Consider the following 27,683-nt stretch of genomic DNA (forward strand, 5'->3'; position numbering starts at 1 on the left):
TCCAAGTTTTCAGACTACTATCTAGCCATAAAGTACAATTGTATTGCTTGAATTCTGGTAATTTCATCTTCAATATTAATGGATCATTCTGACATAAATAGAATTGGAATTGAAACTTGTCAAGTATTCATTTGTCACATTTAATTGGAATCCAGGTAATCTGCAGCGTTTTGCTTGGTTAGGTTTTAATCAGGATTTGTATTGGATTTTCCATGAAAATACCATTTTGGATGCTGTACTAGTTCCTAATTATTATTACCTCAAATATTTTCTTTGAATTTTAACCTGTGTGAAACAATGCAGTTATAACTGATTTTTGGATTAACTTCCATTGTAAAGTTTAGAAGGTAATTTTCAGTACAATAATATAACATCCCAATGTCATAATGCTACCTGGGTATACGTTAGAACAGCTAATGATAAAAATAAGTTGTCACAGACTCTGTAGTACAGAACTAACTAAAAATAACTAAAATAACTAAAAGGAAAATTTAAGTAGATAAGCAGTGAAATGCACTTATGTTTTACAAAAGCTTTATTTGCTTCCTATGCTTGAGCGTAATAAACACAATTCCGTAACGAGGGCCTGTGGATTAATAAGCTTTATAATCAGCCTTATCCTACATTCCAACCCACCTTACTGCCAGATGATGAATGATGTTTTATTCTCTTATTAATTTAGGAAAAAGAATACATTGTAAGAATCAACATAATTTCATGAAACTTGAATCTAATCGTTGGAATGAGTCCCACCATTTTCATAATTTCAGATCTGGGTACTTACATCCATGGGTCTCTGGAAAGCAGTAATGGAAATGATCTCATTAAAAATATTTTAAGAATTCTTTTTATGAATTCTTTTTATGAAACATTTATTCATGAAAAAGATCACTAATATTTTTTCTTTGTTCTTCATTAATTCTTATCAGTATTATGATTTTGTGTTGATTCTTTGATAAGATTGGGGAAATTGGTTATTTATTATTTCAATAAGATACACCTGATGGGATTAGATATTTTATTTTATTATTTATTATAGAGAGAGGGGCACAGGGAGAGGGAAAGATAGAATTTTAAGCAGGATCCATGCTATGCATGGAGCCTGATGTAGGGCTCAATCTCACAGCCCTGAGATCATAACCTGACCCAAAGAGATATTTTAAACTACTTGTTCATGATAGGAAGTTGAGTAATGATAAAATATTTGATAATGAAAATGTTAAAATTATTGAAGCCTACTGCAAAGAATTTATAATTCAGGTAAAAACCAAGTATTAAGCTTAACACCATCATCACATTAAGGGCATAAATTGACTATGCAAGAACTTGCCCTTGTCTACATCATGCAGTTGTCTTCAGATTTTTTCTTGGAGTGGTATTTAACAGTTTCTTTAGTTCTATTGTCAGTGTTTATCTTGGCCTTTGAGTTCATGCCATAGTCTACTTATTCTTCTCAGTCACCTCCTGAATTACCTTTGCAAGTCCAGTTTGGCTTTGCTATGTATCATGTAACCATATATAGTGTTTAACAACTCAAATATAAGAAACATCCCACTTGCCCTTCAATCCCAATTTTGCCATTGGGATTGAGTAGGTCACTTACTTCTTCTGGATCTGCTTCTAATCATCTATAAGGCAGTTAATGCTCTTAACTAAAATTTTTATTCAGATCCAACAATCAGTGATTTTCTCTTTATATCCAATTTTTCCTATATATTCTACTCTCCAAATCAGAAAGAGAACTTTGGGTCTATTAGTGAGACAGCAAATGAATTTGATAATATGTGTTAATGTGCACACATTAATTCTAGGCATTGTTATTAATTCTAGGCATTCCTTGCAATCTGCAAAACATATGTACACTTGAGTAGTAAATAATGCATGTATGATATAAGAAGTGGACTGAATGAAGTTGTGTGATTTCTGGTGAGGTGGGGAAAACGGTTGGCACCCAGCAAGCCATGTGGGAGATAGTTTTGGAGCCCCCTTCAAGTTACACCATGAGCAATCTATAGATTTGATCTGGCCCTGGGTGTAATGCCTTTCAAAAACATTAATTGTAATTAAGTGATCTCACAATAGAATAAGCATGTTTATTTTCTTGTTTGACAGAGTAAACTTTGGTCACAGTAAAAATGAACAAAGGGTAGAAAACAGTTTATATTTTCCTCTACATAAACTTCCAAATGGTATAATATAGAAATAAATTAAAATTGGAAAACAGTAGTTGATCTGTAACGCAAATTTTAAAAAGTTAAATGAGGTAAAAAATTTGGCCACTCTAAATGCCTAGTTAATTTTATGTCTCTTGACTTTCTCAGACATTTAAAAGATAATTTTGATTTTTATACACTCATATTTCTGAGCCCCCCAATTCGTACATTTTCAGAATTATGTGTTAGGCTTGATCATTGTTTTATTCATTTTATTCATTTTCCTCATTCCACATTCAATACTGCTTAGAGTACGCTTTTTTTTTTTGAGGGTTAAAACATGGTATAGTCCATCGTGAACCCATTTTTGTCTCTGCCATAGACTTTTCACATTGCTTTCAGAAATAAAAATATAATTGAAATATCAATTGGAAATGAAGCACCATTTTTATATGACCAAGAGTAATGAGAATGGAGACTAAACTCAAATTTTGTGTGGGATAGAGGGTGCTCTCTCTCTACTTTCCTCCCACCTACCCAATTTCCAACAGTCATTTTTAAGGCCCTGCCATTAGTCATTATGGGTTTGTACTGTTGGCATTTAGATTGAATTAAGTAGCAAAATTGTGTCTTTCATCTTTCCAGAGATGCTCAAACACTTGTTCACGGTATAAGTGTAATACCTTAGGACAAGTGCCCTGCAAATGCCTTATTTTTTTTTTAATTTCTCCAGGAAGAGACTAACATACCCTGAAAAGGATTCATTTCTATGGTTCTGCTTTTTAGCATGGCATATGGACTCCATTTTCTACTTTTCTAGCCAACTGTGAAATGGCCTTGTGCTTCCTAAGCATTCCCAAGGCCACGTGTCCCCACTTCCAGAGGGCTTTCCTCACTTCTGCTCCTTCATGGGGATTCGAGGTAGAAAGTAATTAGAACACTTGTCTCCAGTCAGAATGTGAGCTGTAGCAGTCTTCCAGTCCACGAGCAGAACACTCTGAAAGAATCCAAAAAAAAAAAAAAAAAAAAAAAGATACTATCCTACAGAAGAGGCAGTATTGTGGACAGAGCATAGTGGTTTAAAAAGCAGGCTTTGAAATCCAAAGACGTTGGTTTGATTCCTGGTTATTCTTCTTACTAGCAGCACAACTTTCTGACCTCTCTTAGTCCCACTTTTACTAACGCATATCATTGGGGAAGCAACTAAATGAAATAATAGCACCTAACGATCTATAGATAAAGAACGAGTAGCAATAATGTCACCATATTAATTGATGATAGAATTATTTACTATACTCAACTAGTAATGATAAGTAATTTTGTCATTAACTTCAGGTAGATTTGACATAACCTAGTAACAGTGATGAACACATCATAAAAGTGTTTAGTCTCAGAAAGGTAGCCGTTCCAAAATTAGCGGTAGGAACTGTATTCTCACTTTGGATACCAATTAGTCAATTTCTCCTTTTTGGGTGGCATCATGGGGTAGCACCCAGGAACAAATATGTTTAAATATATGGAAGATCTAAACTGAAGGGAAAAGAAGAGTCTATCCTCTGGCATCAAATCAACCCTACTCTTTGTGCTCTTTGTCATTCAAGGTGGGGAGACACCATTACCTTCCTATATTCTTTTCTCACTTTTTAAATGTTTTTATATTTATACTCAGGGTTCTAGTTGAATGCATACTCTTCAGGTACATATTTCCCTTTGAATCACTGTAAAATATTCACACTGACAGGGAAAACAAGCTGAAAAAGTCTCCAATTAGTATGCTTACCGAACCCTCAGCCCTTTCTTTTTTAATCTCAGTATTAATAATTAACACTGATAAAATGTGTGGCCATATTACCCTTTTATTCTAATTTGGTCCTTTAAAACTAGATCATTTTGCTGAACCCTTATGACATTTGAGGACAGAATGAGCTCTCATCAAATCTCAAAGTGACTTGCAGGGTCAGTTTGTTGCCTCCAGACTCTCAAATCATTTGCTTATCTGAATTTTAGCACACTTGTAAGATAATGCATTCTATGGTTAGCTCCTTATTTAGTTAGGGTATTATCTCCATATTTTTTGCATTCTTTTTTTGCCGATAGACTCTTTATACTTCCATTCCTTCTCTGAGGTTTTTCTAGAGATACGTCTAAAAAATTTAGTGTTGCTGAAATATGACAACACTCTTAACCATCTTTTATGTGGTAAAGAAACACTAGAACTCATCTCTTAAAGTATAGTTAGCACTCAACGTCAGAGGTTAGTCCACTTATTGAGAAACTGTTTTACTGCAATATTCCTCTTCGAGGATAAAACACTCTCTACTGCTAGCTCTTCTACTGCAGGGATTTTTCTTTCTCTTTCTTTCTTTCTTTCTTTCTTTCTTTCTTTCTTTCTTTCTTTCATCTTAAGTAAAGGAAGGTGGAATAATATTATTCCTGGCTCTTGTCTAATGTGGTAATTATATATTGACAAATCTGCAGTTATTCATTTGGTTCAACAAACATGTGTTGAAAATAAAATATGACTGAGGCTCTCTGAGGAAGTTGAAGTGAATGCGGAAGAGTCTCTGCCCTGATGGTGCAAGTCCTTATGTTGAGGAGATACAACCTCGATTTCAACACATTTACTATAATGTGAAAAGGAGAAAACTCACTTGAAAAGTTTAGAGCAGTGTGAAGTACAGAAAAGGGAGAGGAAAATTATACAGAAGAAATGATTTTAAAGGCACTAACTGAAATTTTTCCATTATAAATAATATCTTGCACTGAAAGAAGGCCTTGAAATGGCATCTGCATCAAATGCTCTTACTCTACCGACACATTCTCTACATCGCTTAAAAATAATTATGAAATTGACCAGGCTTCATGTTAAGCTAAATAAAGTGAAATTATTTGTTTAAATTTTCTTATCAACTAATTGTTTTTTTTTCTTTTATCTTCCTTTGGTGGTTGTTGTTGCTAAACATAATTGCTTCAAAAACTCTACAATTTATCAGCGATGAAATTGGCAGTGCACACTAAATGCAGGCTGAAACTATAGAACAGATTAATTTTATGTCTCTGTTCTCTCTCTGCTTATAAATATGGATAATTAATAAAAAATATATGTGTTTTAAATAAGGTTTTCAAACTTAGTAAGGGCCTATAAATAATCTTTTGAAGTTATTGTTATTTATTTTCAAAAGACCAATTATATTACTTACATTAAGTAGATGATTAGACTAGATTACAGGAGATTGGAGTAGATGAGTTTTATTTTTGCAAAACTAATGCATTCCTATGCTTAAAAAAAAAAAACTAATGCATTCCTTGTGTTGTGGTTGCAAATTGTTTTTGTGATTTCTATTTTAAGATTCAAGTTAAGTTCATGGATATTTGTCTTTATCTCACATTTCTAGCTGAAATATAGACAGTAGGTTGCCTTGTTTTTAAATCTCATTTCTGGTAAATTTTTACTTAATTTATGGAGGTTGATTTTGTGTTTGTTTTTTTTTTTTTGACATTATTCTTATTATTTTGCTTACCTTCTCATTACTTTCTGGGAAGTAGAATTATAAGTTTATTACAAAATGAGAATATGTTTGATAGACATGCAAATTTAATTGCTTCCTTTAGATAGATTTTCAACTACTTAAATATGATAATCTTAAAAAAAACTGAATTTTTTATCATGGGTGTTCAGACGAAACTGTGATGAGTGCTAGAAAATGTTTTGGTAATAAAAGATGTTAGAAGAGTATCTTGCTGCTTAAAAACTACTAATTAATTTCTATTGTAAGATATATTTTTAAAAATTTTATTTCTAAAAAAAGTATTTCTGCTCTACAATGCTTACCATCTATGCTGATGAGGTAATCAGGGGACCCACATATGATCTGAGAGTGGTATGCTTCTCTGAGGTAACATTCTTATGAGCCATAGTGCCTAGACTTGAATTATGCCCATTGTTTTTATTCAGTATGAGGCTGCATTTCACCAACCCAGCATTTGTAGCAAAAGGTCATAGCAGTCATAGCTGAAAACTTTATACAATGAACAGGAAATTTGGACTACTATGAGAATTCATTGAGTTCAATAACCTTTTGTTGAGCATTTACTCTGTGCAAATTCCCATGAAGGATCCAAAGGTGAATGAAACATCTTTTCTGCCTCTTAAGCATTTGAATATCATGATGAAGAATGATGTGTACAGATACTTAGATATTTAAAAGTAAAGGCTCTATGGAAAGGTTAAATGCTACCAGAACCACAGTATGATGAATTGGGGATATGAAAAACCACAACCAGGCTTTGAAGGATGGGTAAGTAAGGATTTGATAAGGGAACTGTGGATAAAGTTATAGAGACTAGTGAGTGATGCCAAGGAGACCAATCTGAGAGGGTGTGGAAAGAATGGTACTATTTTGTCAACTTGGGAAAAACAGAAAGACTAGCACATTTCCAGGAAAATGAATCTGATTAAGATATGTGGAGTTTAAAATACCTTTGAAAAATTCAGACAGTATCTAGCAGGCCATTGAAAATGGACATCTGAAACTGGGGAGTATACACAAGTAGTGGAAATATAGCTTTAAAAGCTATTAGCACCCTAGTGATTATGAAATCTTGGGAATAGTGAGATTAGCAATGAAGCCTATGCCACTAAGAAGAGATGATTCCCAAAACTGAATCCGAAAAAAAATATATAAAAGAACACAGAGAAGTAAATTACAGTGACGGTGCCTGAGAATGCTATTTTTTTAAAAGCAAAAACATAATGTGGCAGGGTGAGGGGAAATTTAGAATTAGGAAAGTAGTGGGTATCAAATATCCAGTGATGCAGACACATGATCATGCAGATCTTGATAAGGGGGAAAAATGACAATAACAACCCAGAAGACCCAACTGAAAGATATACTGCTTTTACATTCTTCTCTCCTATGATGCTGTAAGCTGTTTGAGGACAGAGCCTTTGACTTGTTCACCATAGCATGATATAACTGGAATAATCCCTACGCAGAGGTATCCCAAAAAAAAAAAATTGAATTTAGTTTCATGGTCTAAGGATCCAATGTTTCTGATAGAGATTCAGTAGAAGTAAGCAACTGAGAAAGCTGAATACCAGTAAATATAGTGTCAAAAAACACACTTGAGAAGACTTTTTTCAGATCAAACAAGCCCTTATAATGTCATTATCAAAGGAGGGGCATGGTTGTATCCCTTGAGAACAATCTTATTGAATTTTTTTAAAGACTTATTTATTATTTGAGAGACAGTGAAAGAGAGTAGAGGGAGAGGACAGGGAGAGAACCCTCAAGCAGGGAGAGAACCCTCAAGAACCCTTGCTGAGCAAGGAACCTAATGTGGGGCTCAATTCCAGGACCCTGAGATCATGACCTGAGCTGAAGCCAAGAATAAGATGCTCAACCAACTGAGCCACACAGATGTCCCTTAATGAATTTCTAATCAGCTATGCTCCCATTGTTCAGAATTATTATTTTATTTTTACAAAATTTACTGAAAGTCCTACCAAGTCTGAAATCTGTGTAATAGCTTTTGCTATATCTCCTTGAGTGATTTATTAATTACTCTTTTTTTTAAGATTTTATTTACTTATTCATGAGAGACACACACACAGAGAGGTAGAGGCACAGGCAGAGGGAGAAGCAGGCTCCATGCAGGGAGCCCGACGTGGGACTCGATCCCAGTTCTCCAGGATCACGCCCTGGGTTGAAGGCAGGCGCTCAACCGCTGAGCCACCCAGGCGTCCCTAATTACTCTTTTAAATGAGCTTTGACCTGTAATAAGACTTTTACATTTTACTTTGTACAAGGCCATCATTTGTCCATCTCACTGGCTTGAAATTTAAAGTATCTGACTAGTGTCACTTTTGTTGAGATCTGGTAATTGATCACATTTTCCTGGTCATCAAAATTTTTTATTTTGTAATTACAGGACTCCTGACACTGTAAGAGTGCTATCAATTGTTGGTACTACTGTGTAAATAAATATGCTTCAAAACAGAAAATAATGAAAATAGAATTTGCTTGACACATAAATTCAAGCAACATAGTACAAGGACTGTCTAAATCCAGTTTATTTTGTATGTGAAAAATACCACAGAAATTCAATGTCAAAGATGTTGACCACAGCTAGTACACCATGCAAGGGAAGAAATGTCTCCAAATATATTATGTGTGAAGACTTACTAATAATGATTTGCCAGGCAGATGTCACTTTTGACATTGTTTTTATCTAAGGAAGGTCAGAGGTCAATGCCAAATTTATTCTCCTTTCTCTGTGTTCATTGTTGCTTTGTAGGAATTATAAATAAGACTTTATTAATAAAACTTGTCTTCCAACCCAAGATAATCTAACCAGTTGCTGCATAATAATTTCCAAATAAAAATGCAGCTCCTTTAATCACACATATATTTATTTGGTTTACAAGATATCTCTAGAAATATCTTTTTTTTTTTTTTTTTTGGCTGGCATGTGCACTCTCCATTGTCCTGAAGCTTTGCATAGAGTATATGGAAATGTAGAGTGTGCCAAGAGAAGGCTACCTGTCTGGTTACCAGGTAGACTCTAGGTGGTACCTGGAACTTTTTTTTTCCCTCAAAAAAAATCAAAAATTTATCAGTGCACATGATTGTACAGAGACAAGATCAGTTCTCAATAATATTGCAGGATACCCATTTCAAACTTGAGCATTAGTTTCTTAAATTTTGAGCAGGAGAGTATCCCATTCAAAAAAAAAAAAAAAAGGAAAATTCCTGCTTCTTCTCCCTAAAGAGACCCAAGGCAAATAGCATACTTCTTAAAAAATTGCCTGGTGAGGGTAGAAGAGGGACTTCATCCTGACCCACTGAGGCCAGATGAAGTCTGCTGAAACACATCCACCATTGAATGATGGATCATGTCCTAAAAAAAAAGAGATTGTTTTGGCTCCCTAGATTCAGGACATCTTTTAAGACTGGGCACCAATTAAGATCCTGTACCCCTAACTTGTGTTTGTTGTTTTTGTTGCTTGTTTTCTCTTCTCTTTAAGGTCATCTCTTAAGGATTTTGCATATCTTTTCTTAGAATATGTAACTTATTTTTCCAATATCAACTTTAAGCATGTTTATATAGCTAGACTCCATTCCCCTCCTGGCTTCTGGTCCATTCTATAAGATGTCTTTGCATTACTAAATGTTCAATCAATTAGTCAAGTCTGTTGTTTACCTAGACTGTTACTTGCTGTTACTCTTGCATGCCTGATACTTGACACTGAAAAATGTGTAACAAAAACATTTCCCAGACTGATACGTAATTTTTAACATTTAACATTGTTATTTCTATACTCATAGTTTCTCAGATGATTCTCACCTACAATAAATTCAATCTTCAATTATACAGCTACTTGGCAGAAATTGAGTTTTAGGGACCAATCCTTATTTTTTCCCTTTACTTTGGTCAGAGCAATGTTAACCATACATCATCTTTAAATAGGTGATTGGGAGCAACATGTTCACACAGAACCATATTTTATCAGAGCTCTTCGCCTTAAGCTTCCTCCCTTTTATTCGGTGTGATCAATTGTGTTCAGCCTTCACTAGTTCTTTGAGAATTCAATTTTGAGAGGCACTTCTAGTCTCCTGGACAACATTGGTTCGTCTCTTTCTCCCGGAATAATGAAGATCTAAAATCTAATTCCTGCCTATTTCAGCCCCAGACTGTTTTTATCCTCTTTTGTGAAATCGAACCCACATGCTTTTCTTTTGTAGCCCATGTCTGAGTATTACCTATGTCCCCAGGATCAAGTAGCTATTAAATTAGTTCTATCAATTGTCCATGGGTTTAGAGGTCCCCATGTGTGTTTTTCTTAGGTAACTACATTTTATTTCAGAGCACAAAGTACAGGACTTTTGACTTGATTACTTAGCCTTTGCTTTTTTCTTTTATGTTTTTGAGAATATTAGGAAAAATACATTACTCTTCTTTACCCAAATGAAAAGTTCTGAGTTTCTCTGACATTTCATTCCTGAAGGAGGATTAAAGGACTGTCCCACAGATTGACTCTGAGGTTTCTTTTTTATTATTATTATTTTATGCATTCTAATAACTTTACTTCTTTTCCCTTTCTCAACTTCACTATCCCATGCACATTTTCTCCATTGTAGTACCTCATCCATGACACTTCGAGGGTCAAGTGATTCATTTTCTCTACCGAAAGTCATTATATTTGAGTCATTTCAGACTACCAACTTTTTGTATTCCTTTTGGGATAGCTTTTAGAAAAGTCTGTCTTATCACTTCTCAATTTTAAAACGTCCTTGCTAAATCTAACTTAATTCTTCTATGTTATAATATGTAATGCATAATAATCATAAATAATACATATGCCAATATTATATATAATTTTTATATATGTGTATATAATATATATATGTATATATTTGCAGAGATAGATGCCAGAAATTTGAGTCTTTGTTCAAGCTCCACCACATTTTCAGGGAGGAAAACTGGATCAATACACATATATCTCACTCACTGATAAAATGGGAACAAGAATTATAATAATTACTCTCCTGTCTTTCCTAAAGAGTCGTTGTACAGTTATGCATGAACATTTATTTTTAGGTAGTTAGAATTTAATAAAGTTATATCAAGTTACCGATTTACTATATTCACTTGTTTATGTATACTCTATAGTTTTTTTCTGGTTCTACAGCTTTTCCTTTTCCATGTCAAACTTGCAATCTTCATAATATTTCCTAAGTACATAATTGTTTTCTTCCTACAAAAATGTTCACATATTTTGCCCCAAAGGTAAGTTGTTTCCTGGCCCTTTTTGAAATCCGTATCAGTTTTTAAGGTTAAGAGCACACGGTTCTCTATGTACTGTGAATAAATGACAATATTTATAATATGGTTCTGTGAAAACCATAGACAAAGGAAACTTAGGAACAGTTTCAAATTTATTTTCTGCAGCTAAATGGCTTCTGTCTTTAAGAGGCCTGCATATATTTTCCTGGATTTATTGTGAAAGGGTAGTAAATGACAGAAACCAGTAACTCACAGAGATATTCATCAAATAATTATTAAAGATCATTCAGTGCCCAGCAGCAGAACAGTTCTCAAAACTCTGAGATTACAGACGACTCTCAAATATTCATGGCAGGAAGAAAAGCCTTGTAAAGATGATCGCCAATCAGAGTATGGATAGATTCTGCTAATTAGGCACCGATTCATAGCACTTATTCACTTCTTCACTTAAGCTGCTAATTAAGCCAAATATATTTATAAATGTAGAAATCAACTTTAATGGAGTATTTGAGATCATTTTCAGAGTATAGTACAAAACACCCCGATTACAATACAATTCAGGCATAAAGGACTGAAAGGATTTTAAAGGGAAGTCATCATGAAGTATCTCTAATGTCAGAGACAATTGAATTACAGACTTATTCAGTCCGTCTTGCACATAAACACACAAAGTGAGAAACACCAGAAAAGAACAATCTACCATAAAGTGGGTGTTACACCTACATTAAGGCGTATTGGAATGATGAAACAATATCCTTATTAAGTATCGAAAATATGATAAAAAGGGTAAGGAAAATTGAAATAATAAACTAATACTTTTATGGTACATTAGTGCTAACCTGAGGATTCTACATATTTGCTTTGTAGAATCACTGAGGAAGGTAATATTATCTGTATTTTATAGATGATGAGACTGGGAAGAAGGTATGTAAAATTATGGTTAATAACTGATAACACTAGATGTTCAATACATAGGAGCTTTTATTATTTATCATTCTTGCTTTTTGCTCTTAGCTCCACAGGGCTATCTTTGCATGATGGCATTCAAAGTTCCTGAGACCTGTTGCAGCTATGATAACTATTTCTATTTCAAAAACACCTTTAAGTAGAAAATTAGTTTTGTATTTAATAGAAGCATTAATTTATCATGTAGTGTTGAGCAAATCATTGATCTTGTGTTATTATCTAAGGCAGGCAGAAAGCCATTCCTTACCCATTTTTCAGGGACATTAAGAGAATCTCTCTTTTTATTTGTGTGACTTATAAAACACAATGCATTTCTTTTGTAATTTTGGCAAAGCAACATCATATTTCATCATTAAAACCCACTCTAAATCATGGTTTGACATAGATATTGAGACCTGTGAAATAGTGACATAGTCAAGTTTTTATATCATAAAAGTCAGGAAAAAGGCTAATAGATTATTATTTTTTTTCTCTTCAGAATAACAGAATGATAGACTCAATAACATGAGCTGCTTAAAGAAATACAGTATTCAAAATAGGGTAAGGATTAATGCAAGGTGCTCTATTCACTGGTTAAACTTGATAGTTCTGTTCCTTATGCTTGTATCTCATTGGTAGTTTGTTCTACACACACACACACACACATACACATGACTGTGCACACACACACGAGTTGATCTCATGACTTCCAAAGATTGTAGAAACAAGCAAATTAACTTTTTTTTAAGATTTTATTTATTTATTCATGAGAGACACAGATAGAGAGAGACAGAGACACAGGCAAAGGGAGAACCAGGCTTTATGCAGGGAGCCCGATATGGGACTTGATCCCAAGAGCCCGATGTGGGACTTGATCCCAGGACCCCGGGATCACACCCTGAGCCAAAGTCAGACGCTCAACCACTGAGCCACCCAGGCGTCCCAAGCAATTAACTTTTTAATTATGCAAACCATTCAATAAAGTAAGCACTAAAAAGATGTTTAAACAGTTTAATACTTTTTTTATTATTGTCTTAGTAATGTTGGAAATTTCAAAATAAGCTAAAATCTTGCACTAAATGCATAAACTCTCAGAGTTTTTTTAAAATATCCTCTTTGCAGAATAAATATAGGAAAAAATACTTTCATACCCATATTGCTACCTTCCGAACTATTAGTTTGTGTTCAATATGATTTGTACATTATATAATCAAATTAGAAAGTATCCTAGCTCTTTCAAGACCTGGGCACACATATTTTTAACTGCAACACAAGCCCCTGGCCTCCATAGGGAGTATTTATCTTAAATATGCTTATCTGTTGCTCTAAATTATTGAACTTGATTAAACTTGTTTAAGAATAAGAAGGTTTCTTAGGTACAGTAACAAATTAAGATAAATTGGAAGAGAATTTTGAAATCACTGGCATAACAAGTTAAAGGGCATATATATCATCTGCAAGAAAGAATTTCCAAGTTCCTCTTACTCAAGTATTATACCCTGTTAAATCTTTCAATAGTAGCGAGAAGAGATGGTTTACAAAGGTAGGTTAAGGACTCCATTGGTGCTAGCATTTATAATATTGTAATTTGTTTTTTATACTAAAATAGACTATAAATTCTTAATTTGACATATGGAGTCACTTCATGAATTTAGGAATATCTAGGCATAAAAGATGGTGCCTATTTCAATGTGGGATAAAGTAAAATTATCTATTTTCACTGAGAAGTCATGGCATATGTAGTTCCCTAATAATTGACCTAGTCATTAAGGAACTGAGAGCCCCCAGCTGCCCCTGCTGCTCATTTTAATGATCATATATGTTTTAGCATCAGTACCATGGCCTTCATTTCCTTCTATGGGAAGAAGCCATGACATTTCTGAAGTGGTTAAGGCAGTTCTCTTGCCTCGATAGGGGAAAAAAAGAACAGAAATGTAATATAGCTACATGGAGAGATGCCTGCCTCTGAGCTTTTTTCATTTGAGCAGCTCAAGAAATATTGCTGCGTGTTACTGCTCAGACACACATTCTTTCTAAATGCAGGTTACTATCATTGATTTCAAAGAGCAAAAGGATCCATTATAATATTTTTTGCACTTCATTTAGCTAGTCTCCTTATTGATTGAGTTTCATGAACTACCTTCTACCTCATGTGCCTTCCTAAACAATTTTGAGAACAAATATTTTACTTAATGGCTCCACATGTGGAGAATTTGACTTCCCAGTTACTGTATATTTTAGATGCTCATTGTGAAATTTATAAGCAGACTTTAGGAAATCTCAGCATTCCTCGCTTGGGAAACACATACACAGACACACGTACACACTCATGCATATGCACGGATTATCCTTGATATGCGGGGCTGAGAAGGCTAAAGAGTATATTGGAGATAATTTAAATAATAAATTATGCCTTCAGGAAGATGTTATTTTAGAAATGTTCTTTTAAAGTTAATGCTTTCACTAGTTGTAAACTCTTAACATATTGAGATTTTGTATTTTAAAATGAGTAATATTTTCTCTATTAAAGTAAATTTTATTAAATTGCAAACAGAAAGCGTGTAGTACTTATTTTTTTTACAGTTTGGATCATTTTCTCTCACTGCTTAACATGCCAACCTGGAATTCAATATAATTCTTTAAATAATATGCCAACAAAAAGGGGATCCCTGGGTGGCTCAGCGGTTTAGTGCCTGCCCTCATCCCAGGGCGTGAGCCTAGAGTCCTGGGATCGAGTTCCGCATTGGACTTCCTGCATGGGGCCTGCTTCTCCCTCTGCCTGTGTCTCTGCCTCTCTCATTCTCTCTCTCTCTCTCTCTCTCTCTCTCTCTCTCTCTCTCTGCCTCTCATAAATAAATAGATAAAATAACCAACAAAAAGACTGTAAGGTTAACTTATGGCTATGGTTTTCTAATGCCTTCTACTGCTTTTCTCCTCTCAAGAATAAGGTATATATCTATGTTTTCACAATAGGAATTTATGGATTGCGCTGGTTAAATTAAAATAGCTGTATGCTAATTTAGGGTATTCCCAAATGTTGCTTCAAGGTTTTTTCACTGGATTGCTCAAATATTTCATCATTTCAGACTATCCTTTATACCTAAAGGCCCGGTTTTCTTTATAAGCCTAAAAGAGCATGTAGGCCTGGCACCGCTAATACTGAGCAACAGGTCTCAACAAGAAACTGTGCCTGAGACTAACTGGAGCTGACGGAATTTGTATTTCAAGTTTCTGTTGAAAATGTATGGAAATATGATGTAAATGTACCAGTTATTTATAATAACAATTTCAGCATGATGGCATATTAGGCTTTTCATGCTCTTTCTCTCTGCAGTAGAAGCCAGCCCTAACTGTCCTTGGCTTCTGCAGTGCTTGTTAAAATAACGTCCTTCTGATACTACTCGTAATAAACCTTCATGGAGGCAATCCAAGATAGATCCTACTGATAATGGAGTTCTCTTTAGTAGTGAATTGTATTCTTGTGAGACTCCAGCATAGTTATTTTCTTTAGGAGTTAAGGGTTTTATGTTGAAATCATATTTATTTATTTATTTATATTATTGAACAGTCTCACTGCTATGACTAAGAAAATTGCTCCATAAAATACTTGGTAATGTAAATGTGAGAATGAAAGTTATATATCTGGTGATTTATTAAATTTATGGCTTGTAGGAACATGACTGTCTCTATAAAGAAATCTAATATACACATCGGAGAATATTCTAGTAATGCCTTGTAAAAATGGGATGGTGTTGTAATTTGAAATCTCAAAAGCATGAACCACTATAGAGGTATGCCTTCAGCATTTCTAATCATGCACGGCCTGACTTTGCAAATCTAAATTTGATGTAGGAAAATTTAGAATATGCATTTATTTTGGAAATACTTGCTTTCCCACAGAATGTAACATTCATATGTTCCTCTCTTTTGATGTACTGTATTCCCTTACCTGTTTCTTTTATTGGCAAGGAGTAGAAGGGTCACCCAAGAGTAGGAAGTTAATTGGATTTATGTGAGAGGAAAAATGGACGAAGGTTGATGAGCACAAGCCTAGAATTTGAGACCAATGATTACCCCAGAATGAAGAATATTGGCCTGTAGGCCAAGAGGGACTCAGGGCTATAACCAGTGCTCTGGAAGTACATTTGTCACAGCGAAATATCTTTAACTTCTTTCTTCATCTCCTAGGAATTACTTTAAAAGTTTTAGTCCACATTTCTAAGACTATATTTTGTTTTGTCTTAAACTTTTAAAAAGTTTTTATCATCACATTTTCTGAATTGATTTTGAGTGAAACTCTGTTGAGAAGTTTAGTGTATTTGGCCAGTAAAATTTTAACTTTCAAAGAAGTGACTTCATGATTCTTAAAATGAACCCCCATTAATTGATATATTAATGGAGTATTTGAAAGACCCAAAAAGATTTAGCCACACAACATAAGATTTTATAAAATTGTATTTTTATAAACAGAAAAAATATACAACAGCAAAATACAAAAGCATATTTGTGCATTATATACAAATACAGTACACCACAATAAATATTTTGTTTCTTTTTATGCAATATGCTTAAAATAAACATAGCTGTGCTTTTTACAATAAAATCCACGTGGTATATGGTTTATTTTCAAGTCCCCCTCCCATCCAGGAAATGTATTACTTAACTGACATATAAAAGAGCATATATGTTGGAGGTGAGGAAGAAAGAACAGGTTCTTCACATATATTAGCAGGCCCATATGCTGTTTATTGAATTTGATACTAGTCAACCAATTCAGAGAGCTGATTGAAATAAAAAGAAATCCATAAATTTGCAGAAGTATGAAAACATGTGCACATGTACTGCTCATGCAGTTTTATCATCTGTCAGATTTCTCAAGAGTATACCATATTTTATAGGTTTGAACTAAAACATTATGAATTCACCCATATATAATGGAACAAGATATATGCTTTGAGGGAATAGCATTATCCATAGTTGACATTTTACATCCTGTCATTTAAAAGACAGTATTAAAAAAAAGGGTGTTCTTATGTATTAACTGAATTCTCTTTGATTGTATATGAATGTGTTGAAAAGAAAATACCACAAAAAAAGAAAGAAGGCTTTTGCAAGCATCTGAGATGTTTCATAGTCAAAGAACAACTTGTGTTTTAAAAATAAATTAAAATACATTAGGAACCGTATGCAAGTATTTCGAATAAAGGATAGGGTGAACAGACTGTTTTATTTTCCTTCCATTCTACATATCTATGAATCATCATTCCTTGAGGTTCAAAATTATAAATAACACTACAGAGTGGAGTTATTTCAACTTTCCAAAGGAAATCATCCTTTTTTTCATGTTTATATTAGTAAACTCAAAATGGCTTTGCATAGTTTCTGGTAATTTTATTCAAGACTGAAAGGTTTTTGGCAGAAAATGTTCCCTGATTTTTTTTTAAGATTTAATTATTTATTCATGAGCAACACACAGAGAATGAGGCAGAGACACAGGTAGAGGGAGAAGCAGGCTCCATGCAGGGAGGCTGATGTGGGACTTGATCCTGGGACCCTGGGATCATGACCTGAGCCAAAGGCAGATGCTCAACCACTAAGCCACTTAGGCATCCCGTATTTCCTGATTGTTAGTAGATTATTACATTTATGTGGCCAAATTCACTCAGAATTGACAACTATTGCTTGACTTGGCCAGGTTACAATATGGCAGTTGGTACTAAAAGGGGAGAAATAGCAAAAATGAGTTGTAAAGAAAAAAAATTCAAGGAGTAAATTATTAGCAAATCATGCTGTAGGGAAGGATGGTTAAGTAGGGAGATTTTTATACTCTAGTTATCACTGAAAGTTGGTAATATCAACCCCTTATATACAGGCACACAAACGTGATACCAGGAAATGAGGGTAAAAAATTATCATCTATTATTTAATTTCAGCTATTAGGACGCTCATTTATAGGTCTTAGATGATGAGAGCTAGGTGGAGTTAGGTACCTGCCAATTTGGATACAGAGCTTTATTATATTTACAAAGTTAGGATTTGAGAGGTTATAAGGAACATTGTTTAATTTTTATGATATGTGATTTTTGCTACAAAATTCTCTTGAAAATAAGCTCTAGAATTATTTATATATGCATTGAGTAGAATAGAGGTCTTTCCTTTCTTTCTTTCTTTCTTTCTTTCTTTCTTTCTTTCTTTCTTTCTTCTTTCTTTCTTTTTTTTCTTTCTTTCCTGATTCTTTTAGTAAATATCTTACCATCTAGACTTTATGCTACAGGAGGACAAAGACCATGTTTTCATGTTTATTGTATCTCCAGCTACTAGTGCAGTGCCTGGAAAAGAGTAGATGTTCAGTAAATATTCACCAAATTAATTAAAGAATATATTAATATTTTCTGGGCCAAGGTCTACCCGTGATTTCCATTATTACCTTGGATTTTATGCTTTTTCTTTGCTTGTTCTTCTGATAAAGGTGTGTACTGAACTGTGGTGCTGAAGAAATCAACCAAAATGAGTAGTATAAAGCATACCATATCTAAAAAGCGACAGGATAATTATAAAGTCTTTGTAAAGTATTACAAACCTCCTCACCTAAAATTCATATTATTCTTACTGATCATTGGTGTGTACTACAGGTAGTATTTATACATGAGATAGGATATTTATTATTTTTCATAAAGTTCTAAACCTGGGCCTTGGGCAGCCCGGTGGCTCAGCGGTTTAGCATCGCCTTCTGCCCCGGGGTCTGATCCTGGAGTCCTGGGATCAAGTCCCGCATCGGGCTCCCTGCATGGAGCCTGCTTCTCCCTCTGCCTGTGTCTCTGCCTCTCTCTCTCTCTCTCTCTTTCTCTCTCTCTCTGTGCCTCTCATGAATAAATAAATAAAATCTTAAAAAACAAAAAAAAAAGACCTAAACCTGGGTCTTGTGAAGAGTATATTCTTTATTTCAAAACCATACTTCTCCAAGTATATTTTTTCTCCTTTCTGTCCTAGTTGATAGAACTAAGGTGTATTAACAGAAATCTGTATTTTGTAGTTGAGAAATTGTTCTTTTGTAGCCATCTTGAACATCAAAGATAGCATCTGGATAGTATATACCTAACATAGGGAAAAATTGTAATATTCTTTACATACCACACTCAATAAAAGTGTTTTCTAGATAAATTGACATTAATTAGTGGACTTTATGAATCTGCTAATTATCATCTGAAAGTTGAGAACATCACAATTGCTAGTTCAAATTCTTAATAATTTCTCACATGGGATTAACTATATTTTTATTTATATATTCATTCATTTATTACTAAAATATAATTGAAATCTGATTTCAAAGACAACTATAAAATTCAGGTCAAGGACACCTCTATAAGCCATAGATAAAATTTCTGATTAAATTTCTGTTTTAAGTAAATTTTCTATCATCTATGTTATTCTTTACATATTTCGTTCTATATTTATGAAGATGCTGGAATATGCATTTTTCTTCTAAAATTTCAGTTTGTTTTACTTCCCCCCCTTCTCTCGTCCTCCCACCCCCACCCCCAGGAGAGGCTAGGAAGACTGGGCAGAAATTAAGATTTTTGATGGGTTTGAAAAGGTCTGCATGAAAAGTGGTTCTCTTTGAAGTTTTCAAGGTAATTATATTTGTATCACTGTATTTCTGGGTTTTTTAAAAAGTCATTTATGTCCACCTTGAACCTGTGTAACGGTTCTACTTCATTGCTGCCCCTTTCACTCTTGTTTAAAACTTCTATCCTCTCTCCTTCACCTCACTGTATTCTATATTCTCTGCATGGTAACCAATTCACTATCCTTAAATATACAACAAAAGGGATCCCTGGGTGGCGCAGTGGTTTGGCGCCTGCCTTTGGCCCAGGGCGCGATCCTGGAGACCCAGGATCGAATCCCATGTCGGGCTTCCGGTGCATGGAGCCTGCTTCTGTCTCTGCCTCTCTCTCTCTCTCTCTCTGTGACTATCATAAATAAATAAAAAAATTACAACAAAAATGGTATATTACTTAGTGTGCTGCTTAACTGCCACACGTGAAAATACATCTTTTAATTCTTAGAACATTCCTAATACATAGATTTTATTAGTTCACAGGAGAGCAAATTTTGGTTCATCACAGATATTAGGTGATTTGCTCAAAGTCACACATCCAGCAAGTAGCTGAGATAGAGTTTGAAGAAAATCTGTCAAACAAAAGCATGTGTTTTTTCTATTACAACCTGCTGTGTCTAGCCGTGCCCTTCTTTCACTGAAATGGTCTTAATCTCTTTCATCTGCATCACTTTCCTATGGACCATTTTTTTTCTTTAAAGTTGACTGCAACTATGACCTCTTCTGTGAGGCCTTGCTGATGCTCTCATCCTTAGCTCAATTGTGTATCACACATCTGTATTAACATATATCGCAGTGTCATTCTTATGGAGGATTTTTTGGTTTTAAAAAATGTAATATTTTTTCATAAAAATATTTTATTTATGTCAACTTCTTATGGGTGCTTTGCAATATATTTACAATTAATTATTTTCAAGTGTCAAAATTTAGATTTTGTATATGATGAGAATCAATGATGATATACTTCGCATAAAGACAAAAAGCACTTTGAGTCCTCTGTTTTTCAGAGTTTAAAGATGTCCTGAAACTCAATGTTTAAGTTCCACTGACTAAATCAGTGGGTGGCACAGATTGAACACTCATGAAATATGTGATGAGCAAAATTGAATTATCAAATTGATATAATAACCTTCAGTTGCAGAGGCTATAAATGTCTTGCATGAGGACTTAGTCTTTCTATAATTTTATAAATTGACCAAGCAATTACAAGTCAAGAAGAGAATGAACAGAATCCACGTTAAAATATATTTTAAGTAAAAAGTAAACTGAATATTAATTATATCAATGGAATGAAATCATGTATTAATTAAAATTAAAATTGTAAGTGAACATTATTCAATGCATTAATCAACAATTAACCAGGTATTCAGAGGCTATTACCTTGTCTAATGGACAGACTGTTTCCTACTATTATAGCTATTATACAGTTTTAGAGACAGCAGATCTGTAAAACATTAGAAATTTGAAAATAAGCAAAATATTATAGATTTGCTAGAAGCTCTATAAAATGTTTTTAATACAACTAAATATTGAAATTTTAATAAAATTGTCAAAAAGTGTATCACAACTCCAGATCTGTATATAGCAAAACTCTAATTGTCATAGTTAATCTGTAGAAAGTAGAGTGTAATATTGAATAAATGGATGAGCATCTTCATTTAAAAATTTAAAAAAGGATATTTCATATTTTTACTCCAGTGTTAAGAAAACTTACACATCATATGCTAGCATGAATATACCCTACTTTAAATGCATATATATCAGACTCATTTAAAATTTACTTCAGAAAAAAAATGTACTTCAGTATTAGTAGGTAAAGTTTTCACTTAAATTTTTTTTTATGGGAGATCCCTGGGTGGCGCAGCGGTTTGGCGCCTGCCTTTGGCCCAGGGCCCGATCCTGGAGACCCGGGATCGAATCCCACCTCAGGCTCCTGGTGCATGGAGCCTGCTTCTCCCTCTGCCTGTGTCTCTGCCTCTCTCTCTCTCTCTCTCTGTGTGACTATCATAAATAAATAAAAATAAAAAAAATTTAAAAAATGTATGCTATTTCCTGATTTTTTCATTGTACAATCATTTTACCAAAGCTAGATGCTAGTAATAGTAAATATTTTTACTTAGGTGATTTTGATTGCCACGAAGCTATACAGTCTATGCCTTTAAATCTTAGGCGTACAAAATATAATGCAGGATTCTAGAAACACATCATTAGCACTTACTAATGAGAGCTGAATAAAGGATTAACAACTATTCTTTTATCTTAGATCACTTATTATTTTTACTGATTTAAAAAAAAAAAAAAAGCTTCAGGTGATACCTACACAGTAACATTTTTCCCCTTCATGTTTTCTGGTTTTTCCTTCCTTGTGGTCTCAATAGTTAAGTTTGACTAATAACTTCATTCAGGGCTTATATGGTTGTTTATTGTATACTTAAAAAGTGCATTGGGCGATGTCATATTTGCAGTGGTGCAGTTTCACGAGTGCTGTAAGAACACATAGGCTTCCTTTCTCTGGAAAAGTTCCCAGGTTCCACCTCTTTCCATGGCCACCAGGGCAGATTTTAATCCTGTCACTCAAGACTTGGCATAGCCAGGTTAACCTCTCTACACTCCAGCCTTTCCCTTCCACACTATGGACGCTAATATCGTGACTATTAAAATGCCCCTTTTGATCGTTGCTTAGCCACTCTTAGCAAGAAGGAGGATGAAAGAAAATCAGACCCATCTCATTGCCTGGAGTAAGGCTTCCTCATAGGAAGAGGCTGGATGGCTCATCTTCAGCAAGGCCCTAGGTATGAGTGTGAGAGACATTGGGAAGCTTTAGAGCCAGACTCAGAGTTAAAATATGTCTTCTAATTGTTAGAGAAAATTTGCTTCTAAGATGGACCTTACAAATAGGATAACGAAAGCAGTACTATTATCAGGAATGTTTATGCAATGTGGCAATAGCCTTTTCTCCTATGTCCTTGTACCAGGCACACTGGGATTTGAGAAAGGCTTAAGACATTAAATAAGTAGAGAACAGCAGTATCACGGCCTAATCATTCTCTTTATATTGTTTGATGTGTCTCCTCAACACACCCAGCTGTCTTCTACTGTTCCTTCCACCGCACAATCCATTCTGGTTGGACTCACTTCAGACCTGCCAGCCCTCCATGGCCTCTTTGCCACCATCCTGCATTAGATTGCATCAGCTTCCCTTTCTGCAAACTGCTTCTTTTCTTCTTGTACCCATATCCTTCTCAGTCGTTGAGAAGAAGCTTGGTATGTGTCTTGTCAAAGACTGCTCCCCTCATCTCTTCTCTTTTAACTTCCAAGCACTACACTGTGTGACCCCTCCTTTGGTTCCCCACCGAAAGATTGTAATCTTTTGGGAAATGAAGCAAGCCTTGAGCCTTATTCTTCTCTGTGACAGTTCAACGTTGGGTGTTTACTCAATCACACAACCTTTAGTATCTGTAGCTTCATATCAGCTTTACCTTGATTATGCATTTTTCCAAAAATAGAAATTAGAAGTCTGACTTTACAATGGGTAGACCAGTAGTTTTCTCTAGGATGTCATTGCCCTTTCATCTACATGACAGAGAATTCCGATCCTTTCGGAATACCAAATTCATTACAAACTCTGTAATGTCAATGCTGTTCAACGATAATCTATCCACTTTTCATTTTCATGTATTATATCCCCCCCCCTTTTTATCCAGGTGAAAATCTAGCTCACATCATTGTCCATAAGCAGATTCCTACCATATACCCCTGTAGTACCAGGGACCATTTTATTATCCTGGCCTTTATCATTCATATCTGAAGGAGAATATGTCCTAATTTCATATTTCTTAATCCATAAAGCTCTGTTCTCCACTCCATGAATTCATGACTCTTTAAAATTCTAATTTAATCATTTTGATGACTATTCTATTTTGTTTCAGTTATTTACAAACTCAGCTATTTATAAAATCATTTTATATTACTTGTTACATCTTGATGAATTGTATTATTAGTATTTTTCTGTGTCTTATGTATGTGTATTTATTTTCTAAAGTTTTTCATAAGTGTACCCTTGGTTATTTTTTTTCTCCCACAATATAGTACTAATTTTCAAATATATTTATGATATTCAAATATCATAACAATCTGCCCTTCTTAAGGTCAAAGTAAGAATTTACTATATGTAAAATCCTTAGGATATTGGGGAGCCATATACAAAAAAGAAAAAAAATACTGTATTTCATGCTGGATGCAAGAATCTTGTCCCAAATTAAGAGCATGTAGATCTTTATCCTTCTGTCTTGCAAAATTCCCACATGTGATTCTTCCAAAGACAAAATATTGATCCCAAAATACTCACTCAGGAATATTTAAATATAGGAATATTTAGGTTTACTTTTTTTACTTTGATATTACTGGAATATGTAGGTTTTAATTTTAAAGGGGGATTTAAATTGTAAAATATTATGTGTAATAACAATATTTTAAATATTAAATACAAAATAAAAATAAAAAGTTATAAAATATCACGTTTAATCATATCAGATAAAAATTAAGTTTTCTACTTTGAATTGCCTTTTTTTTTTTAAATTTCAACAGGCCTAGACTTCATATGCCTTTAGAATTCTTTGATCCTAATCTCTTATGATAACCAATTAGTTTCTAAATTTCTCAAGGGCTGACTAATACTGTTGCCTAAGCATTAGGTGGGTCATGTTATTTTAAACAGAGATGATGGCTAATAGTAAGCAGTGTGTCAAGGACCAGAGGAATTGAGAAATTGGAAAAATTTGAGACATCTTGTCTAAACAAGATTAAGACAAGACCAAAAGGATTATCATGCTTCTAACCCCAAAGATCGTTGTGATAGCTACATTCCTAAACATCAGGATTAAAGGGTAGAATCACATTCAGAATGCAAACATGTATTCACAAAAATCCCTGTCTTTAAACAAAAATTCAAGAATGTCCCAGACTGTCCATAAATAATACACTGAGAAACACATTGAATGAGGGGTCAGATGTTTTAAAAGTTAATTCCCACTTATTTTTAAATATTTTCCAATATTTATTTACCATTTTTTATTAAGACTTAATTTTTAAAGGAGTTTGGCTCACAAAGTTGAGAGAAAGATACAGAGATTCCCCTTATACCCTTGCCCCTACACACGCAGTCTCCCCTGTTATCAGCATCCCCCAAACAGTGGCATACCTCTTCTTTTCCTCATAAAATATACATATATTTTATAAGTTTATTTCCACTTTTATAAGCTTTGTAGGCTTCTCTAGGTAGTGCAAACCATCATTTTTCCTATGTAATTTGTATCTAAATCTAAATATACAAAGCTAAAAATTTCTTCAAAAATATGTACTAAGAGCAAAATCAGGTAGCAGTGTTTGGTATTTAGGTGTGGTATCCTCTCATATATTGATATTATTAAAGCAGTTGATCATTATTAAGATTCAGATCATATACTGTTATCAACTATTAAACATTTTCATTCTGTTTCTTTTTATACATTTCTATATATTCACTCTTCAGAATTTACATATAATCTAGATTAAATCATGTCCTGGGAACATATAATTAGAACATGAGCTTTTTTGCAAGTTTGATTACTTTGATCTCTTTCTAAATCTATTACATTTAATTCTTTTTTATTAACTTACCAAGTGAAAGTTGTTTTGATATCAGAGCTACATACCCTTAAGAGAATATAAAAAGGAAAAGTGTATCGTGAGCCAGTTATATAGCAAGGAGGTAGAGAAAGAACGAGAAAATGGTAATAATCCTGTTGTGGAGGGGGGCAAAACACGTATATATTTGGTATTGTTTATCCTACATAGTTTTTTCTTAAATATATTGTTAAAAAAAATCTATACCTACACCTGTATATCCCAATGAGAATAAGATAGTAGTTCATTTTTATGATTTTTAAAAATGTATTTATTCATGAGAGGCACAGAGAGAGAGGCAGAGACATAGGCAGAGGGAGAAGCAGGCTCCCTGCAGGGAACCTGATGTAGGACTCGATTCCAGGACCCAGGGGTCATGACCTGAGCCAAAGGCAGATGCTCAACCACTGAGCCACTCAGGTGCCCCAAGATAGTAGCTGATTATGTGTAGCAGCTCCCTGTGTCCCTAGATTTGGATGATTCTTGTAAGAATGTTTGTATTGACAACTTCCGAAATAACTAATTTGCATAAATTATGTTTGAAATGCATCTGGATTTTTTTAAAAAGGCAAGAAAGAAACTGAACTCAGGGTTTTTGGAAATTGTTTTATTGGCCAGATCTATGGATGGTCACCATTGTATAGGGGCTGCTGATTTTCCCTTCACATCTTTCCCCGTCTCCCTTCCCCAGGTGTTGCTGCCATCACTACCTTTCCCTTCCTCCCCTTTCCTCATGGCAAGACGCATGGAAGAAGAGTGCTGTTAAGGCCTCTCCATTAATCAACAGGTATGGTGGTTCTCATGAAGCAGTACCGCTGCCCCTCTTCTGCACTCTTCATTAAGAGTCTGACTCTTTGACATTCAGAAGACGCATTTATACACTACACAGGGTCTATTGATGTGGAGGATTTATTCAACTTGCGTATATATATCTTTACCCATTTCGGCATACTATGCATTTCAGGATTCCCTGCACAGCTAGAATTTTTTTTTTTAATGTAAAGACTACAGCAGAATTGATGATACAGTTTTCAGAGAAGGGTGTTACACAGTTTCCTCAACTGATTATCTAGGAAAGAAAAGGAACTGGTATGTGTATGCTACTTTCAACCTTCTACAAACAATTGTTAGATAACATACCTTTAAAAAGTACAAAATGAGAATGTTGTGTGAATTTTAACTCAGAATTCAATTATTATCACATTTGGATTTTTGAAGGCATTGTGCAAAATTGCATGCACATGAATAATGCTTACTCATTTGCTTATAGAAAATGAGATATAAGCCAGATCAAATAAGTCTAAAAGCCCCACAAAGCCCTGTCATTCAGATGTGAGAGCCAAATGTATTCTAATCGCTTTCTGAAAAAAAAAAATTGTCAACCTAGTTGGTGGCATTTGAGGGAGATGAAGGCAACGGTTTCCTCTAGCAGTCTCATGATTACCTCTGTTCAGGTTGCTGTAGTTTGAAAGGAGCTAGGTCCCTCAGGGCTCAAACTCCAGCAGAGTCATAACCTATAAAATATAAACACTTATTCATCACAGGGAAACACCCACTTTCTTGATTTCCTTTTTCACTAGAAGAACTGGTCCTTCTAGCTCCTGCAGGGGCTTGTTTTGGGGATGTGTCAGGTTCTGCGTTACACCTTTGTGACTCTCTCAGATTTTTGAGACATGTGACTAGAACATTACCTTTGGGCTAGGAAAATTATTGGCACACGCTCTAAGATAGTAAGGGTGTCTCTAGGTGTGCATTTGTGGCACCATTATTTGTGATGTTCTTTAAAGTGGTAGCATAATTAAGACTTGTTTGTGTCAGTAAACAAAACAAACCATTTTTATTTACGAGCACTTTTTACCAATGAGACCCTTCGCCACTGAAGGCTGAGCCATTAATCTTTATTCAAGAATGTATAGTCTCTTTTTGGATAAAGCTCTGAAGTCATTGGCTGTCCTTCATAATCCTATTTCTATACATGGTGTTGGTCTTTCATGTCCACAGGCCTTCGCATAATTGGGTCTCTCCATCTGGAGGGCCTTTTTCCCAGGTCTGTTTGGGAAACTCACAACAGTAATATCAGACATGGGCTGAGAGTTTAATGTGTGTCAGGCATCATGTTAATGAGTTTAATCTCCATTTCCTTAATTTATCTACACAAAGGAACATAGAGGTAGATGTTATTATCATTGTCCATATCTAATAGGAAAAAAAAATGAGGCTTGGAGAAATCGAATGTGGTCAGGATGACTCAGAATTGACAGAAGTGGGATGTACCTTCTGTAATTTCTCCTGATTCCTGCCATGCAAAGCTGCGACTCTAATTCACGCTTGACTCTTGAGTTACTAGAGGGCAATGATTTCATCTTATCTTTTCTAAACTCTTCTGTGTCCACAGTGTTTGTTACTCACTAAATATTGGACAAATGAGTGAATGTTTATAAAACAGTCAGCTTTTTTTACCTGCATATGGATGCTTCCCCTCATCCATACTCCCCTCAATTCTGTTTTTATTTCCC

General features: G+C 34.4%; 1 protein-coding gene across 5 annotated transcripts in view; it reads left to right on the forward strand.

Moving 5' to 3' along the window:
* The window catches only part of PCDH7 (protocadherin 7), a 416,850-nt gene that overhangs the window by 197,624 nt on the left and 191,543 nt on the right, over window positions 1-27,683 (forward strand). For 3 of the 5 annotated variants that reach the window (XM_055326223.1, XM_055326222.1, XM_055326224.1), the window contains exon 3: window positions 25,859-25,954. The exons of the other annotated variants lie outside the window; for them this stretch is intronic. In XM_055326223.1, coding sequence (XP_055182198.1) covers window positions 25,859-25,947 — 89 coding nt within the window. In that variant the 3' untranslated portion in view covers window positions 25,948-25,954. The remainder of the gene's footprint in view (window positions 1-25,858; window positions 25,955-27,683) is intronic. 5 annotated transcript variants of the gene reach the window in all.

The sequence above is a fragment of the Nyctereutes procyonoides genome, unplaced genomic scaffold, assembly GCF_905146905.1.
Source record: "Nyctereutes procyonoides isolate TBG_1078 unplaced genomic scaffold, NYPRO_anot_genome, whole genome shotgun sequence".
NCBI classification, from domain to species: domain Eukaryota; kingdom Metazoa; phylum Chordata; class Mammalia; order Carnivora; family Canidae; genus Nyctereutes; species Nyctereutes procyonoides.